Raw genomic sequence first — 16,688 nt, 5'->3', positions numbered from 1 at the left:
GATGAACTTGAAACACTTGGTCTAAATTTGAATAACCAATTTAAAATGACATCTTCACCTCCCAATGAGTTACACTACAATAAACTACGATACCACCTTAATGCAGAGCCTGAAGTGCTTAACGATTAACAATTCAGTCCACAAAAAACAGTTTAAATACATCGTATGGGACATGCTCTCAAATATGAAACATTTAGAACATTTGTATGTTGTCCATGGTGAACCACTGGAACCGGACTTCTCCCTGCTCTCAGGTATACACTGGTAGTTGACGCTCACCGTCACCCAGTGGCGCAGCCAGAACGCTAGTATAGGCTGGGCCTGAGCAGGAAATTTTGCGGTTATTTGGCGGATATTGGGCGTTTTTGGACGTTTTTTTGTTACTTTATTTCGGTTTTAGGGTTAGGGTTAGGGTTAGGTTAGGGTTATGTTATTTAATTCTTATTTTTGCCAGATTTTATCGATTTTTTATAAAAAGAATAAAATTTACAAAAAATGTTTTTTTGTGCAAAATCGATGGGGTGGGCCAGCTTTTGATGTGGGTGGGCCACGGCCCACCCCAGCCCACCCATGGCTGCGCCCCTGCCGTCACCGCTACACATATGGCATTCCTCTGAATAAAAAGGGAACCAGGTTTCTGGGCTTTGACTATCATTCCTGTTGGCTGGACGCTAGCTTCTGCTTCATTTCCTCTACTTGTGCGATTGTGCCAACTCTGCTCACATCCTCCTCCTACCACTCGCTGAGGTTGCATCTAATCTATGCCTACTACCTCTTCCTGGCTCTTTATGATGCCAAGGGAAGAAAGAGGGGGTCTCCTCAGCGCTACGATGCCTTCATCTCCTACAACGTTCACGATGAGCTCTGGGTTTACAGAGAAATGCTTCCAGTGCTGGAGGGAGAGCAGGGCTGGAGACTCTGTCTGCACCTCAGAGACTTCACACCAGGTACAATCCTCCCTGTCTCTAAGTAATACTGTATTTATCTTAATATATCTGTAGGAACCTCTCTCTGTCTGAAAAACTGTTGTCTATAGTGGCATTATTATTACAGTAAGTGACTATCTATCTATCTATCTGTCTCTCTCGAAGTGAAATAGTTTTTAATGTGGTTTGAATAATGTTTGTACGGTTTGTTTCCAGGTAAACCCATCATAGAGAACATTACAGAAAGACCATCTGTGTGATCAGCCATCATTACCTGGAGAGTGAATGGTGCGCTAGAGAGATCCAGATGGCCAGGTGGGGGCAGTATCGCTTAGCCTGGAATCCAGACTGATTCGCTCCATAGACCAATTATGTGTTGACCAACATTGAGACTGGACGCACAGGTGACTGTTTCATGTAATCAATTCCGAACAGATCCCCAAACCTGTTGTTTTGGGGTGCGCTGGTTTCAGTTCATTCAACCCCCTCTTGTGTGTTGGCTAGTGAGGCTCGCCCTAGCGAGACATATGTACTTCACCCCGCAACGGTATTGCTCGCCGAGAATAGCTGACATACAAGCTCACAACCGCGTCGCGGATGAGACCATTGTGAGCATGGAGGTCTGCTATTCTCGGCCGTTCTAAGCATTCTTCCTCCACGCTGGGAGAAAAACAGCATCTGAAAGTTTGATGGGATGCATTTTTACACGTGAGGCTGTGACCACTTTTCCATTGCATCTTATGAGCGCTGGGGTTCGGTTGGTGCCGGCCTGCGCGCGCATACTGGTTCTTATCAGTGTGACGTTTTCTGTTAAGGCGTCTATTTGTTGAATTTTTCCCTTGTTTTTTGGTCATGTCCCAGACTGACTTCATTTTGGACGGAGGTATTTAATAACTTATTTTGTGTAACTCAACTATAGACCCTAAACCATCGACTGCATTGTTTGGAGTACCCCCGCAGGGAACACCAATACCGACTCACTAAACTAAAGCTACTGTATAGCATTCTCCACTTTACTTGCTAGACGCCTGATACTTTTTAGTTTGAAAAAAGCAATGCCGCCATCTCTCAAACGCTGGGTGGAGGATGTTATGTCACATCTTAAATTTGAACTTAAGAATACAATCAGAGGTTCCACCCATAATAAAGAAAAACATCACATGGATGCAACTGGGACGTATCATCAGTGTTGTAGCCTGGGGTCATAGGGTGTTTCGGGTCTCGCAACATACAACATACACCCTCGCCCAGGTGACCCAGCCAGGGTTGATCAAGCCCCGACTTACGTCCCAGTAGCTACCCACGGTCAGTCCTATAGGGAAAGACAGGGCCACTCAGTCCGCTTCTCCGGAAGTACTCTGCCGGGACTCGGGGAGGCTCTGGCACGTGGAGGGACTAGGCTCTGTGGGTTGTCTCCTGGCCGGGCTCCTCCTTCGTCTCACCAGGTCCAGGACCTGAGCGCTGCGCCAGATCCGGTGCACCGCCCCGATCCAAACATTTCTTTCTGGCGTGATGGTTCCTTGGCCCGTGGTGGTACTGCAGGCTCCACTTGCGGATTGCTTAAATGGCCTTCTTCTTCCTCACGGAAGACACACTCACTGCTCCCGGGATGCCGTCTACATTCCAGCTGTCAACAGTCTCTCCTGTGGTCACCAACTATTCCTGGTTGTCACATAGTCTATTCCTATGAGCCACTATAAATAGAATAACTAATAAAGAAAAACATCACATGGATGCAACTGAAATATGTTATGGTCTTGGCAACCGTTTCTGTCTTATTTTGAAGATGTTTTTCCTACCGTTGCAATTTAGCCATGGGCCATTATTTTCTCCCCTCCCCTTTACCCCATCCCCCCTAGTTATAGTTAATTGTATTATATTGATTTCTGATTTTTCATTTTAATTTGTTCTAAATTGATTACATTTTTTTGTAGTATTGCATTCGCTTTCTGTGCCAAGACTTTCAAAATGTTAGTAGATCGGCTATTTTCACTATTGAACAGGCCTTAAGTGGTTAATTCCTTATGTATTTTTGGCCCTGGGTCTAGGGAGAATCTGTCTTTTGGGTCTCAAGCTCAAAGGTTTGGGAAACACTGAGACAGCAGGGGTTTTCAGGGTGAAGGTATTGCATGTGGTCTCTTTTATTTTAAATATATTTACTACTTTTATTTAGTAGTGTGAACAAACTTAGACCACGGCCTGTTGCTTTTATGTGTGATATGTTGGAATTAAAGATATATATTATCATGTCAGTGAGTGGCCTTTTGAGGATGGGAGCTAGAAAAGGAATAATGTCCGAATATATGTCCCTATATATATATATATATATATATATATATATATATATATATATATATATATATATATATATATATGTGTGTGTGTGTGTGTGTGTGTGTGTGTGTGTGTGTGTGTGTGTGTGTGTGTGTGTGTGTGTGTGTGTGTGTGCGCGCGCGCGCGTGCGTGCGTGTGTGTGGGGGGTCAGTAGATGTCCTCATAGTGACACAGAATTCCAATGAATAACCTCCATGTCCTCATCACTGACCGACATTCAGACCAATTGGAAGACGCGCACACACGATTGACGGCCATGTCGTCCACTCACGATCCAAAGCACAGGCCGTGGGCGGGTTCCTTTTGAGGAGCGCTCGTTCATGAGACCCAGTCGTTCCGGACGCAGATACAGTAAATCACCAAACTCACCTCCGAAAGCAACGTTTTATGTCGACATACATACAAGCAAAAATAAATAAATAATATAACAATAATAATAAATAATAACACATCATAAACAAAATAAATAGAAACACAACAAAACATTTATATATTATACATTATGATATATATATATCATGATGATATTTGTTTTGTTTGGTTACCTAGCCTTGGATCACAAGACGGTCATCTGTCATGACCGTCATGGATGATCTTCAAAATAGTGTTTGCACTTTCTCCCCTTTCAGCCCGTACATCTACATAAACGTTCAAATTTCAAATATAAAGTGCTTACTCTATGGCCACTGATGTTACGAGTACGTACGGGCCCTCAAAAATACATGTATCTTCCGTATTGTTCAATACAAAGCATTTGAATCCGATCGTTGGTCATTTTCTCAGCATGCTTTCAACTACGCGACCCTATCGGTTGGAAGGTGCATTACACTCTGATACATTATAACTCCATAAGAAAATGGCCACTAATCGAATTAAAATGCTCTTTTATTGAACAACACGGAAGTTACGGGTACTTTTGAGGAACCGGACATCATTGTAACATCCATGGCCATGGGGTAAGCACTTTACATTTAAAATGTGAACGCTTATGTAGATGTACGGGCCAAAAAGGGAGTAAGTGCAAACACTATTTTGAACATCACCCAAGACTGTCTTGTATCAAGGCTAGTTTCTACTGTCTAACTAGCTGTAGAATACAACTCACGTAGACGTATTTATGATTCTGACGTTTTCAATCTACGAGAGTTGTAGGGTTCACGCCCCAAGGACACAGGGACTTTTTGCACTATACCCGTAGACACTCCAAACATGTACAAATTGAAAATAAAGGTGCTTACCCCCACGCCCCAAATGTTAACTCTCGCTACGGGGTAGTAGTTTAATGTAATAATCCATATCTTTCAATAAAGAAGTGTTTTAATGCCGTCTGTGGCCGATTCTGTCGGAAGTTCCCAATGGGCGGTAGTGACGCGCACCATCTGGTGAAACCCGGAATTACACTCAATGTAAACAGGAAGTAAACGGGGGCGAAAAAATGGCGTTCGGCCACAGACGGCATCAAAACACCTATTTGTTGAAAGATATGGATTATTACATTAAGCTACTACGCCGTAGAGAGAGTTAACATTTGGGGCGTGGGGGTAAGCACCTTTATTTTCAATTTGTACATGTTTGGAGTGTCTACGGGGCATAGTGCTGAAAGTCCCTGTGTCCATGGGGGGGGTGAACCCTACAACTCTCGTAGATTGAAAACGTCAGAATCATAAATACGTCTACGAGAGTTGTATTCTACAGCTACCCCCCCCGCCCGCCGGCGGCAGGGCAGTAAGCCATTCGCCGGGTGTTGTGGAATCAAGCGCATCTCGGCGCAGTGTTTTTGTTGTTGTTCTCATCGACGGTGTGAGAGACGGTGTGTTATTGTTATTGTTGGTTGTTGTCGTTGTTCTATATAACCACAGCGTCGACATTAGGAACGGACGATCGGGGATGCACATGACTAAAAAGTACCTTTGATCTTATTATTCTACAACACGATCGTTAAGAAACAAGCATTAAGCAGACACGGTATAGCTGTATAGCTGGGGTTAGCGGCCAGCTAGAAGCTAACTTAATAACAATATTTACTAAACGATGGCTGCAGCTGTCGATGCATCGACAGCTGCAGCCATCGTTTAGTAAATATTGTCTTCATGGTGGTTATTCTGTCGATCACTTTGTCGATTATTGTGTTAATCGAGAATGTGTGTTTTTTGTTTTAACATATATTTTTTGTAATTATTTTATTTATGTGTCAACTCATCAGAAGCGTGCACATTGCATTGATTAAACAAAAACGATCGATTTGTCTGATTAAGCCCTATTTTATACGGTGGCATCATGCATATATATAGCCTAGAGATCTACAAGATCACACCATAGGCATGTTATCGAGCTTACAGATGTGCTATTTTACACTATTATGCTATACTCATTTGTAATAATCGATTTGTGTTAGATCCCTATTCAATAACATTTATAGAATAGTAATGATGATGTTGACATTCACCTCAGGGTCGATTCAGCGCATTGTTTGTGCTGTTAAAGTGTTTAATCTGGGCTGGTGGCACCATGTCAGCTGACCAGCCTGCTGGGCACTTACCTCAGGTCAACTTTATTGTTCCTTCCAGCGACCAGTGTTGCCATGTCTGCTGATTATTATGAGCGACTTAGGGCTTGTTTTTTTTCTTCAGTAAAGTCGCTTGTAAATATTGGTAGTTGCTGGTTGCTTATTTGGGCTTGTTTCTAAAGTGTAGTTGTTTATTTGGGGCTTAATTGTCTCTAAAGTGTAATTGTTTATTTGGGCTTGTTTCTAAAGTTGAGTTGGTTATTTGGGCTTGTTTCTAAAGTGTAGTTGTTTTATTTGGGCTTGTTTCTAAAGTGTAGTTGCTTATTTGGGCTTGTTTCTAAAGTGTAATTGTTTATTTGGGCTTGTTCCTCAAGTTTAGTTGCTTATTTGGGCTTGTTTCTAAAGTGTAATTGTTTATTTGGGCTTGTTTCTCAAGTTTAGTTGCTTATTTGGGCTTGTTTCTAAAGTGTAGTTGTAAGGGCCGGATTAACCCTTCGTGGTGCACTGTGCTACTACCCGTTTCGGTGCCCCCCGGGACCGTTTTTTCAGTATTGTCAGGCTTGTTTCTAAAGTGTAGTTGTTTATTTGGGCTTGTTTCTAAAATGTATAGTTGCTTATTTTGGGCTTGTTTCCGAAATGTTCTTTAAACCAGTGGTTCTTTTCATGTCTTTCATATCTATATGTAACCTTCTGCGTATCCCCATCTGAAAGCATTTTTGTGCCAGGGACCCCCTTACCAGATTTGTAATTTTCAATTTTTTTATTTAAAAAAAAAATAGCAGATCTATAAGCTCACAACACGTCGCATCGCGACGCATTGTCTATGATCGGCTATTTTCAAATAGCCGTAGCCTGTTAGTAGTCGCTTCTTTTGGGCTTGTTTTCATAGACCCGGTTGCTTATTTCTCTCGCAAAATCTGGCCACGCTTGCCAGTGACACCCAGGGAGAGCCCTCTCACTGTTGTAATAACCAGCTTATAACGTTAGAACTAATCACTGTTTTATTTTTTTCCAGGACAAGAAACACAATGAAGCCACCGTCACAGAGTCAGTCATCTCCCGTAAGTATTTTAATGTCATATTCTTATTTCTGGAACATTAGAACAGTTTACACACAAACCAGACTCTTCTGGCTCAGTGATTGATTCTCAACCCTATCCATTTCAAGGACCCCCCAGAAATGCAGTGGTGGAAAAAGTACTCACATTTTGTACTTAAAAGTAAAAGTATCAATACTGCAATGTAGAAATACTCTGTTACAAGTGAATGTCCGGAATTCAAAATGTACTTGAGTAAAAGTACAAAAGTATTGGTATCAAAATGTACTTGGATTGTAAATGGATAAAATGGATACAAATCTTTTGAGAATAGCAGATCTACAAGCTTGTGAAAAAAAATAAACGTATGTTTCTATATCAGTGTTTCTCAAACTTTTTCATGTCAAGGACCCCCAAAATGATATGTATTTGGTTGCAGACTCCCATCTCAATACATTTTGTTCCAGGGACCCCCAGAAACAAAGATTTGAGTAACAAAAATGTTCGCTTTAAAAATATGTATATTCTTAGATTTGCAAACATTTTCAAGATTTTTCAAAAATAGCAGATCTACAAGCTCATAGCACGGCATTCGGTGCCGCGCTATGAGCTTGTAGATCTGCTATTTTTGAATAGCCAACGTGTAAAATAATGCTTTTCAGCTCAAATCAAAAGGTGACACAGATGCGTTCCAGGTCTTAATTAAACTAGTATACAGTACACCATCTCTGGCACACAAATCTGCACTGTAAAATCCTCAGTGTTCATTTAACCCCATTAAGACCGCGGACGCATCGGTGTCATTTTTAGATTTCTTTGGCTATTCAAAAATAGCAGATCTACAATGCAATGTTTTGAAAAATCGTGAACATTTGTGCAAATCTTTGAATATATATATATTTTTAAAGCAAACATTTTAACTCAAATCTTTGCTTCATGGGGGTCCCTGGAACAATATATTTTGGGGGGGTCCGCGGACAAATACATATAATTTCGGAGGTCCTTGACGTGAAAATGTTTTGAGAACCACTGATATTATGGGAACAGAAGTGTTTCAGAAAACTGTAAGGATTTTGAAGACATTTGTAGAATCCCCCAGAGTTTGAGTTACAAATGTTCGCTTTACAAAACATTTAAAAAATAGCTAATCTACAAGCTCATAGTGCGGCACCGAGTGCCGCGCTATGAGTTTGTAGATCTGCCATTTTTCAATAGCCAAAGATATCTAAAGTGACACAGATCACAGGTCAAGTGCAAAAGACACCATCGGAGTGCATCGTCGTCACAGGGTCGTGAAAGCAGCAAACCCATGGAAGTCAGCATTATTACACCATAGTCGTGTGTAAGGGATATGTTTTTGTTTGGAATAGAAAGGTCAAAGTTCAAAGCCATCGTGTCATTTGAGAGCCTGACCTTGTCCTTGTTGTGTTGTTGTCGTTGCCTGCAGGTCTTCGAGGGCGTCTACAGCAATGCCCGCATGCTTCATTTCCTCACTGCCGTTGTGGTGAGTGCTGTTACACATATACGCACATGCTTTGTGCATTGGAGGTCCTGTTCAATTTGGATTTGACATAATATTAGGGCTGTCAGAAGATTAACCCTTTAAGACCGGGAATGCATCTGTGTGTCATTTTAAGATTTCTTTGGGCTATTCAAAAATAGCAGATCTACAAGCTCATAGCGCGGCACCACAATGCCTCGCAGCGCGAGGCATTGTGAGCTTGTCGATCTGCTATTTTTGGCTAAAGTTCTCCTCAGAAAAGGGATGCTAGGGTTCATAGGGTTCAAGTGGTTAATGTAAAAAAGAAAATCACACCCTGTGTGAAGGTAGCGGCGCCTTTGAATACATTATGTCATCGATATGTGTTTATAATGTGTTTATAGCCATGTGTCACGTTATAGCCATGTGTCTGACCAATCAGAGCGTTGACGGGTCTGACCAATCAGAGCGTTGACGGGTCTGACCAATCAGAGCGTTGACGGGTCTGACCAATCAGAACGTTGACGGTGAACACGGACAAAGTCAGGTATAGAGCAGGATCCGCTCTATACCTAAAGGTATAGAGCGGATAGCGCCGCTAAAAATCACACAGATTTGGCGGCCCCCCTGTAGTAACTCCGAGAATCCCCCAGGGGTCCCGGAACCCCTGTCGAAAGACCCCTGCCATGAATGAATCCCCCCATATTGCATGACATGGAAAACAACTATGCTAAGCTATGTGTCACTGTGGTTGTCTGCAGGGCTCCACCTGTGACGTGCAGGTGAAGAACGGCACGGTGTACGAAGGGATCTTTAAGACACTCAGCTCCCAGGTAAACTAACCCAGCGGTTCTCCCAACCCTTTTTTCGTGTGTCAAGGACCCTCCCGAATTGGAGGGGTGAGAAAAAAGACGCTTCACCGACGCGTTTCAATGTTGTAGCGCCCTGCTTCTAAATTCCGCCGTTTTTTTTCTTCTTCACGCCGTTTGGTGCCCCCCCCCAAACGTGCCCTGTGCTGCGCTGATTTTATCCGCCAGATTGGGACGTTCACGGCATATTTTGCACCATGTGCGTTTGCCATCGGTGACGAGTGCCTGTAACACAGCCAGCTGCGTGCGAGTCGCGCGACTGACTCTGTCTGTGTGTCAGGATTGGAGGCAACACTCACACAATCACGTGCAGCATGCGTCCCCTCCCCCTCCGCCTAATGGCTGTGTATGGGGCCGACGCGTGCTTTAGCGTGATTGCGTGAGTGTGGCTTCAGGAAGTCAATTCCTGTCCCAGTGGTCCCAGCTGTTGGTGCGCGAAAGCGCTTCCCTTCGTCTGATGTGCCGCGCAGCATGCATTTTGACGACGCATGCGCACCTGCGCACCAGTTATGTGCACCCCTGAGTATAGGTACTATATATTCAAACGTTTTTTTTCAAATATTTTTTTTATTTTTTATGTAGCAGATGTAAAAGCTTGCGGCGTGGCACAAAGTGACACGTTGCAAGCTTGTACGTCTGCCAGAAGAGAAGATTTACGTGAAAAAAAATCATCTAAATTATTCAAAAGTCTTCCAAACATTTTTTGATTATTTTTCAAATATTTTCAAAAATAGCATATTGGCAAGCTTTGGCACAAAGTGACGCGCTGTGAGCTTGTAGATCTGCTATTTTTGAATAGCCAATGTATAAATGTATAAAAGGGGTTAACTTTAAAATGATTGTGATGATGCTGTATTAACACATTTCGCTTTGCTAAGGACCCCCTGGAACCCCATTATAAGCATACTTATAATGCCCTATACTCTGCTTATAACAGTGTACAATCATAGTTTTAAGAACTCACATCCTAAAGCATTCTGTAACGACTTATACTGTAAGGTATAAGTATAAATGCAATACAATCTGCTTTTAACACTGTATTATTACAGGTACTGTATAACAACAATTCTGTGAGTGTCCAGCAACTATGACGCATTATGATTCTTGACGTTATAAGTCATTATAGAATGCTTTATAATGTGTTATAATTATGGTTATAAAGCATTATTAGTATTTATGAGTTCTTATCTTACCATAAATGCACCGAATCTCTGTATGTCTGTAAGCACACGTATCTCAAGAACCGTTCGTTTCGTGTTTTCTTTCTCTCTTCTCTTTTTTCGCAGTGCGACCTGGCTGTGGACGCCGTCCACAAGTGTAGCGATGGCGTCACCGCCGGAGAAGGAGGCGGGGGAGGAGGAGGAGGAGAGGAAGGGGGAGGGGATGGGGGAGGGGGCGGGGGCGTCCCCCCCGAGTCGTCGGCGCCCCCGCCGCCGCCGCCCCCCAAGATCGAGGAGATCATGGACACCATGGTGTTCAGCCCCGCCGACCTGGTGACCATGACCTGCCGCGACGTGGACCTCAACTACGCCATCAGAGGTATGGCGGCCACCAGCGTGACACTATACTCTCAACTAGGGGTGGAAAATAAAACCGATTCATAGATGAATCTCGATTCTGGCATGGACGATTATGAATCGATTCACAAATGTCAAAAAAGAAATCATCATCTTCCTATAATTCCACAAAGCTCTGTGTGGGTGGTGAGCCCAAAATCGGGTGTTGAGCCCAAAATTTCTTCTGCCCGGTTCTCCTCAGTGGCAGGAGCAATTGATCTTAATTTGCACACGGCCATTGACCATTACCATGTGCACGGAACAGCGAAGCCCGTTTTTCGCTTTCCCCACATGCCAGCTGTTTATTAGCGTTTCTGTGTTCGCTGGCTCCTGGGTTGCCAAATCATGTGCGCATATCCCCCCACGGGTATGGTCTAGTATTGCTAATTGCACAGAGCAGCAGACAGATTTTGGTTGGTTATCAGAATATTGAGAAGCCTTTGTATAAGGGCTTTCAAAAAAGGGCTTGTTTATTTTCTTGTTGGTTTTCTGCAATTGTTGGCAAATAAAACCTTCCAGTTGACAGTGACACATCTCTTCCATTTGTTTTTATTATCAATAAAAGATCAAATTTATAGAGTAAATTAATCGCAATAATCCCAATAATCAGAATATAATCGAATTGTAGCCCTCTGAATTGGAATCGAATTGAATCGTCAGGTACCTAGCAATTTCCGTCCCTACTCTCAACCTTCTGAATTTAACCCATTATTAACCCATTAAGACCTGAGGCCGATTCTAAAAATATTTTCTAAATCCTAACAGCTTTAAAAAAAAAAGATAATAATATATATATATATATATATATATATATTTATTTGAATAGCCAAGGAAAATCAAAAAAGACACAGATGCGTTCCCGGTCTTAATGGGTTAAAATCAATGCATCGATACAGTTACCATATGGTTACATCCCTAGTGTGTGTGTGTGTGCGTGGGTTTGTGTGTAGACACGTTCACAGACACAGCCATCAGCTCGTCGCGGATCAACGGCGAGCACAGAGAGAAGGTTCTACAGCGCTGGGACGCTGGAGACAGTAACGGGGAGAGCTACGACCTGGAGTCTGACGCAGTGAGTACACGCACGCACGCACGCACGCACGCACGCACGCACGCACGCACGCACGCACGCACACACACACACACACACACACACACACACACACACACACACACACACACACACACACACACACACACACACACACACACAGAACTCTCTTACTTAATTATTATTATTATTCCATTGCCTTAACTTAAAGGGATAGTTCACCCCCATAATGCCTTTTTTCTGTCGATTAGTCACCCCATGGTAGCCTCGGAAATCCATGCTTTTTTTTTGTTACAAAAGAAAAAAAGTCTGGGCGAACGATGCAGGAACGATGGTCTTAGGACCTTGTTAACTCCTAACCAACCAGAGTGCAGAGGGGCGTCGCTCTAAATTTGGTGACGTCAGCGTGCTCCGTGCACAGACCGGTGGGGGGGGGGGGGGGGGAGGGGAGGCGGGGACATAGATTGGTGAAGCAATAGGAAGCGCCGCACGAATCCGGGCGGCTGGGTTTGGATCCGCCCTTCGAGACCATCGATTGGGCTCGTTCTTTCAGTCTACCCCATGGAGACTTGAATTCATGGATATTTTTTTGTTTTTGTCTCATTCCTAAGCCAATAATTTGATGACAGGCAGCGGTTCCGGTAGGAGACACAAAGAGTCTCCTTTGTGTCTCCTACCGGAACCGCTGCCTAACGGTCCACTGGTCACCAAATTATTGGCTTAGACAAAAAAAACATACAAATGTTCGCTTTAAAGAATATCTATATTCAAAGAATTGCCCACGGAAAAAAAAAAGCAGATCTACAAGCTCATAGCGCTGCACTCGGTGCCACATATATCTAAAGCATAAAATAATGGTTCCCAGTTTTAAAGAGTTATTTCACTGCATTGTCGGTGCAAGAAAAGCACTTCAGACACTTCAGGACATGCAGGGATCTCCTGGATTCAGAGCTCTGGGGCGTGTTGTGCCTTCTGGAGGTGGGGTTTATACGTCATTTACTTTACCTGCTCTCTTGTGCTTGTCCCTGCAGTCAAACGGCTGGGACGCCAACGAGATGTTCAAGTCCCACGAGGAGACTTACGGCGTGAAGTCCACCTACGACTCCAGCCTGTCCATGTACACGTGAGTTCACCCTCACAGCCCCTCACACGGTGACACTCGCTTTCATTTATACACACATAGCGCCGTGTGTACAGGCTCGGGATCCGGAAAACCGGTAGGAACCGGATCCAACACTGAGGAACCGGAATTCGTTCCATCACATTTGGACAGTGGTGGGAAAAGTACTCAAGTAAAAGTATCAATACTGCAATTTAGAAGTACTCTGTTACAAGTAAAAGTCCAGAATTCAAAAATGTACTTGAGTAAAAGTACAAAAGTATTGGTATCAAAATGTACCAAAAGTAAAAGTACTAAAATGTTTGAAAAAATAGCCTAAGTATGAAATAGGGCTGAAGTGGTTAATGTGTGTTTTATAATGTAATCATTTATATCTGCAAAGTAACTAGTAACTAAAGTTTTCGAATAATTGTAGTGGAGTAAAATCACAATATTTGCCTCTGAGATGTAGTGGAGTAGAAGTAAAAGTACTGAACATTGGAAATGCTCCAGTAAAGTAAAAAATACCTCAAAATTGCACTCAAGTACAGTACTTGAGTAAATGTACTTAGCTACTTTACACCACTGCATTTGGAACCGCTTTCTCAGAGCTAGTATGTTCTCACCATAACTCTTAAGAGCGTCACGGGTCCATTTGGTTCCATTTGTACACTCTCTCTCTGGTAGTGAATGCATGCCCCACCCTGTTATGCCATAACCGTTATATCCGTTGCCATGGCAATCTATAGGCTCTATGCACAGCAGCCATATTATCACTTCCTTCACAGGTGTTACCAATGATACTAATGAAGGCTCTGTTCCATTTAGTGTAGCACAGTGGTTTCCACGACCCCCATAACTCTGAGAGTGTACAAATGGAACCAAATGGACATTGGTTCCATTTGTACACTCTCAGAGTTACACACCTGTAAGGGGCCATTTGGAAGCCCATGAGGGTCCCTGGACCCCAACTGTAGACCCACTGGTGTAACAGAGTGTTTCCAGTGAGCCAACATGCACAATATCAGCACCCTGACTCTGTTTGACCAGAATGGAACAGAGTCTTCATTAGTATCATTGGTATCACCTGTGGATGTCTTTATAATATGGCTGCTGTGAATAGAGCCTATTGCCACATATTAGTCCATGAGCCAGAGCCCAAAAAATGAGCAATGATTATCGAAAGAGTGGGCAAAACCAAACCTATATTAAATTGTTCATAGGGTCAATACGAGTAAATAAATATATGATAACCTCTCCACAGGAGTAGCTTTTTCATGGTTATCACACATTTTGTTATTTTCTCCATACGTACATGACAGGTGAAAAAATGTCAACATTTAAAAAAGAGTTATCCTAATGAAACTTCCTGAGTTGATTACTTACATGAAGACAATGATTTATCATATTACAAGTTTTCTGAAATTGTATATGTAAATATGCAAATTAGGCATTAGTAAAATATGCCCACATTTGCATAACTTTCCAGAATCAACATTGGTACATTGGACAAAGCCAGAGTCAACATACTTATTTAATTTTGTTAAGATGTTGGAGTCAAAGGTTTTTAACGAGGGAATATCTGGCTCAATTTTGGGGCTCTGGCTCATGGACTAAATGCCTAATTTTCATATTTAAATATACAATTTCAGAAAACTTGTAATACGATAAATCATTGTCTTCATGTAAGTAATCAACTCAGGAAGTTTCATTATGATAACTCTTTTTAAAATTTTGTCATTTTTTCACCTGTCATGCACGTATGGGGAAAATAACAAAATGTGTGATAACCATGAAAAAGCTACTCCTGTGGAAAGGTTATCATATATTTATTTACTCGTATTGACCCTATGAACAATTTAATATAGGTATGGTTTTGCCCACTCTTTCGATAATGAAATCTTGTCTGGCTCATGGACTATATTTGATGATAACGCCTCCTCCTCCCCCTTCGTTGCTAGCGTTCCTCTGGAGCGCGGGAACAGCGACATGTTCCGCCAGAGGGAGGCGCGGGCCGCCCGGCTCGCCACCGAGATCGAGAGCAGCCCGCAGTACCGCCGCCGCGTTTCCCTGGAGAACACCGACGGCAAGACCGAAGAGGAGAAGTACAGCGCCGTGCTGCGCGACCGAGACGACCAGCGGGCCAGCCCCGGGTTCAGCCCTAGTGGCAGGTAGGTGACAGGGACAGAGAGGACCAGAGGGCCAGCCCCGGGTTCAGCCCTAGTGGCAGGTAGGTGACAGGGACAGTGAGGACCAGAGGGCCAGCCCCGGGTTCAGCCCTAGTGGCAGGTAGGTGACAGGGACAGAGAACCCATTAAGACCAAGAAAGCATCTGTCATTTTAGATTTGAACCACTTTAACCATTATTTTATACTTTGGCTATTCAAAAATAGCAGATAGAAAAAATCTTGAAACTTTGTGCAAATCTTTGAATTTATTTTGAAAGTAACTCAAATCTTTGCTTCTGGGGGTCCCTGGAACAACATATTTTCAGATGGGGGTCCGCGTCCAAATACATATCATTTTGGGGGTCCTTGACATGAATGCATTTGTAGAATCCCCAGAAGCAGAGATTTGAGTGAAAAATGTGCGCTTTAAAAAAATATATATATATTCAAAGATTTGCACAGATTGTCTTTTTTCTAAAATAGCAGATCTACAAGCTGACAGCACGGCACTCAGTGCTGCACTATGAGCTTGCATATCTGCTATTTTTGAATAGCCCAAAGGATAAAATAATGGTGGTTGCACAGATGCGTTCCCTGTTTTAATGGCTTTATCCATGTGTTATCATCCAATTTGTCCTTTTCTTTTTCCTCCCCACAGGGAGGGGAAGTACATCCCGTTGCCTCAGAGGGCCCGTGAGATGGGCGGCGGGGGCGGGCGAGGGGCGGTGGGAGGCTCCGGCCGCCTAGGAGGAGGACCCGCCTCCTCCAGACACCACGCCCCTCCCCCTGGCTCCTCCCCCTCCTCCTCCTCCTCCCCCTCCTCCTCCTCCTCCTCGTCCGACAGGAGCAGCCCGCTGTCTGTCAGCAGGACGGCCTACTCCCCCATGCACCAATCAGGGCAGCAGGGCGGCGGCAGCAGCCCGCCCCCGCCGCCTCCCCCCCCCGCGGCCGGCGGCAGCCCTCCCTCCGGTCCGTTCCCTCACTCCCTGTCGCATCCGCAGGCGCTGGGTGGTGGTGGTGGTGACGCCGCCGCCGCCCGCTCTGCTGTCAACGGAGGTACGCACTTTTACAGGAAGTGACTCGTGTGCAGTGTGTGGAAAAGAGTACTCAAAATGTTTTGCGTTTTAAGTAAAAGTATCAATACTGCCGTGTAGAAATACTCTGTTTCAAGTTAAAGGAAGAGTTCACCCAAAAAATGACTTATTTTCTATCAATTACACACCCCATGAAGCCTTGATTTCATGGATTTATTTTTGTTTTTGTGGCATTCCTAAGACAATAATTTGATGACCGTGTGTATTTCCAGTAGGAGACACAAATAATCTACTTTGTGTCTCCTACCGGATACATTAGCCGGTAGGAGACGGGAATCAAATTATTAGCTTAGGAATGCGACAAAAACAAAAAAGAATCCATGGATTCAAGGCTTCATAGGGTGTGCAATTGATAGTACAAAAGTATTGGTATCAAAATGTACTTAAAGTGCCAAAAGTAAAAGCACTAAGATGTTTGAAAATAGCCGATCTACAAGCTCACAACAGCTTGGGGCGACACAGCTTGTAGATCAGCTATTTCCGCTATTTTTGCATTTATTTGAAAGTGTAAAATTATTAAATATGTCTGTACATTCTTTGTCTCTCTCCTCTATAGTTGTGTTAAGAA

General features: G+C 43.4%; 1 protein-coding gene across 2 annotated transcripts in view; it reads left to right on the top strand.

Moving 5' to 3' along the window:
- Positions 1-5,019: 5,019 nt before the first annotated feature.
- LOC311055915 (ataxin-2-like protein) overlaps positions 5,020-16,688 on the top strand; it is a 30,380-nt gene continuing 18,711 nt past the window's right edge. Inside the window, exons 1-10 of one of the 2 annotated variants that reach the window (XM_084072181.1) lie at positions 5,020-5,070; positions 6,782-6,827; positions 8,251-8,307; positions 9,045-9,116; positions 10,439-10,691; positions 11,659-11,780; positions 12,791-12,882; positions 14,820-15,029; positions 15,685-16,082; positions 16,677-16,688. The exon at positions 16,677-16,688 is cut by the window's right edge and continues 72 nt beyond it. In XM_084072181.1, the coding sequence (XP_083928307.1) occupies positions 6,795-6,827; positions 8,251-8,307; positions 9,045-9,116; positions 10,439-10,691; positions 11,659-11,780; positions 12,791-12,882; positions 14,820-15,029; positions 15,685-16,082; positions 16,677-16,688 (1,249 nt within the window). In that variant the 5' untranslated portion in view covers positions 5,020-5,070; positions 6,782-6,794. Of the gene's footprint in view, positions 5,165-6,781; positions 6,828-8,250; positions 8,308-9,044; positions 9,117-10,438; positions 10,692-11,658; positions 11,781-12,790; positions 12,883-14,819; positions 15,030-15,684; positions 16,083-16,676 lie in introns of both variants that reach the window. The other variant, XM_084072180.1, reaches the window with a different exon arrangement.

This window comes from Gymnoscopelus microlampas (genome assembly GCF_963454915.1).
Source record: "Gymnoscopelus microlampas genome assembly, chromosome: 11".
In the NCBI taxonomy this organism is placed as follows: domain Eukaryota; kingdom Metazoa; phylum Chordata; class Actinopteri; order Myctophiformes; family Myctophidae; genus Gymnoscopelus; species Gymnoscopelus microlampas.
Note: the sequence above shows the minus strand (reverse complement) of the source record. Positions and strands in the feature narration are given on the sequence as shown.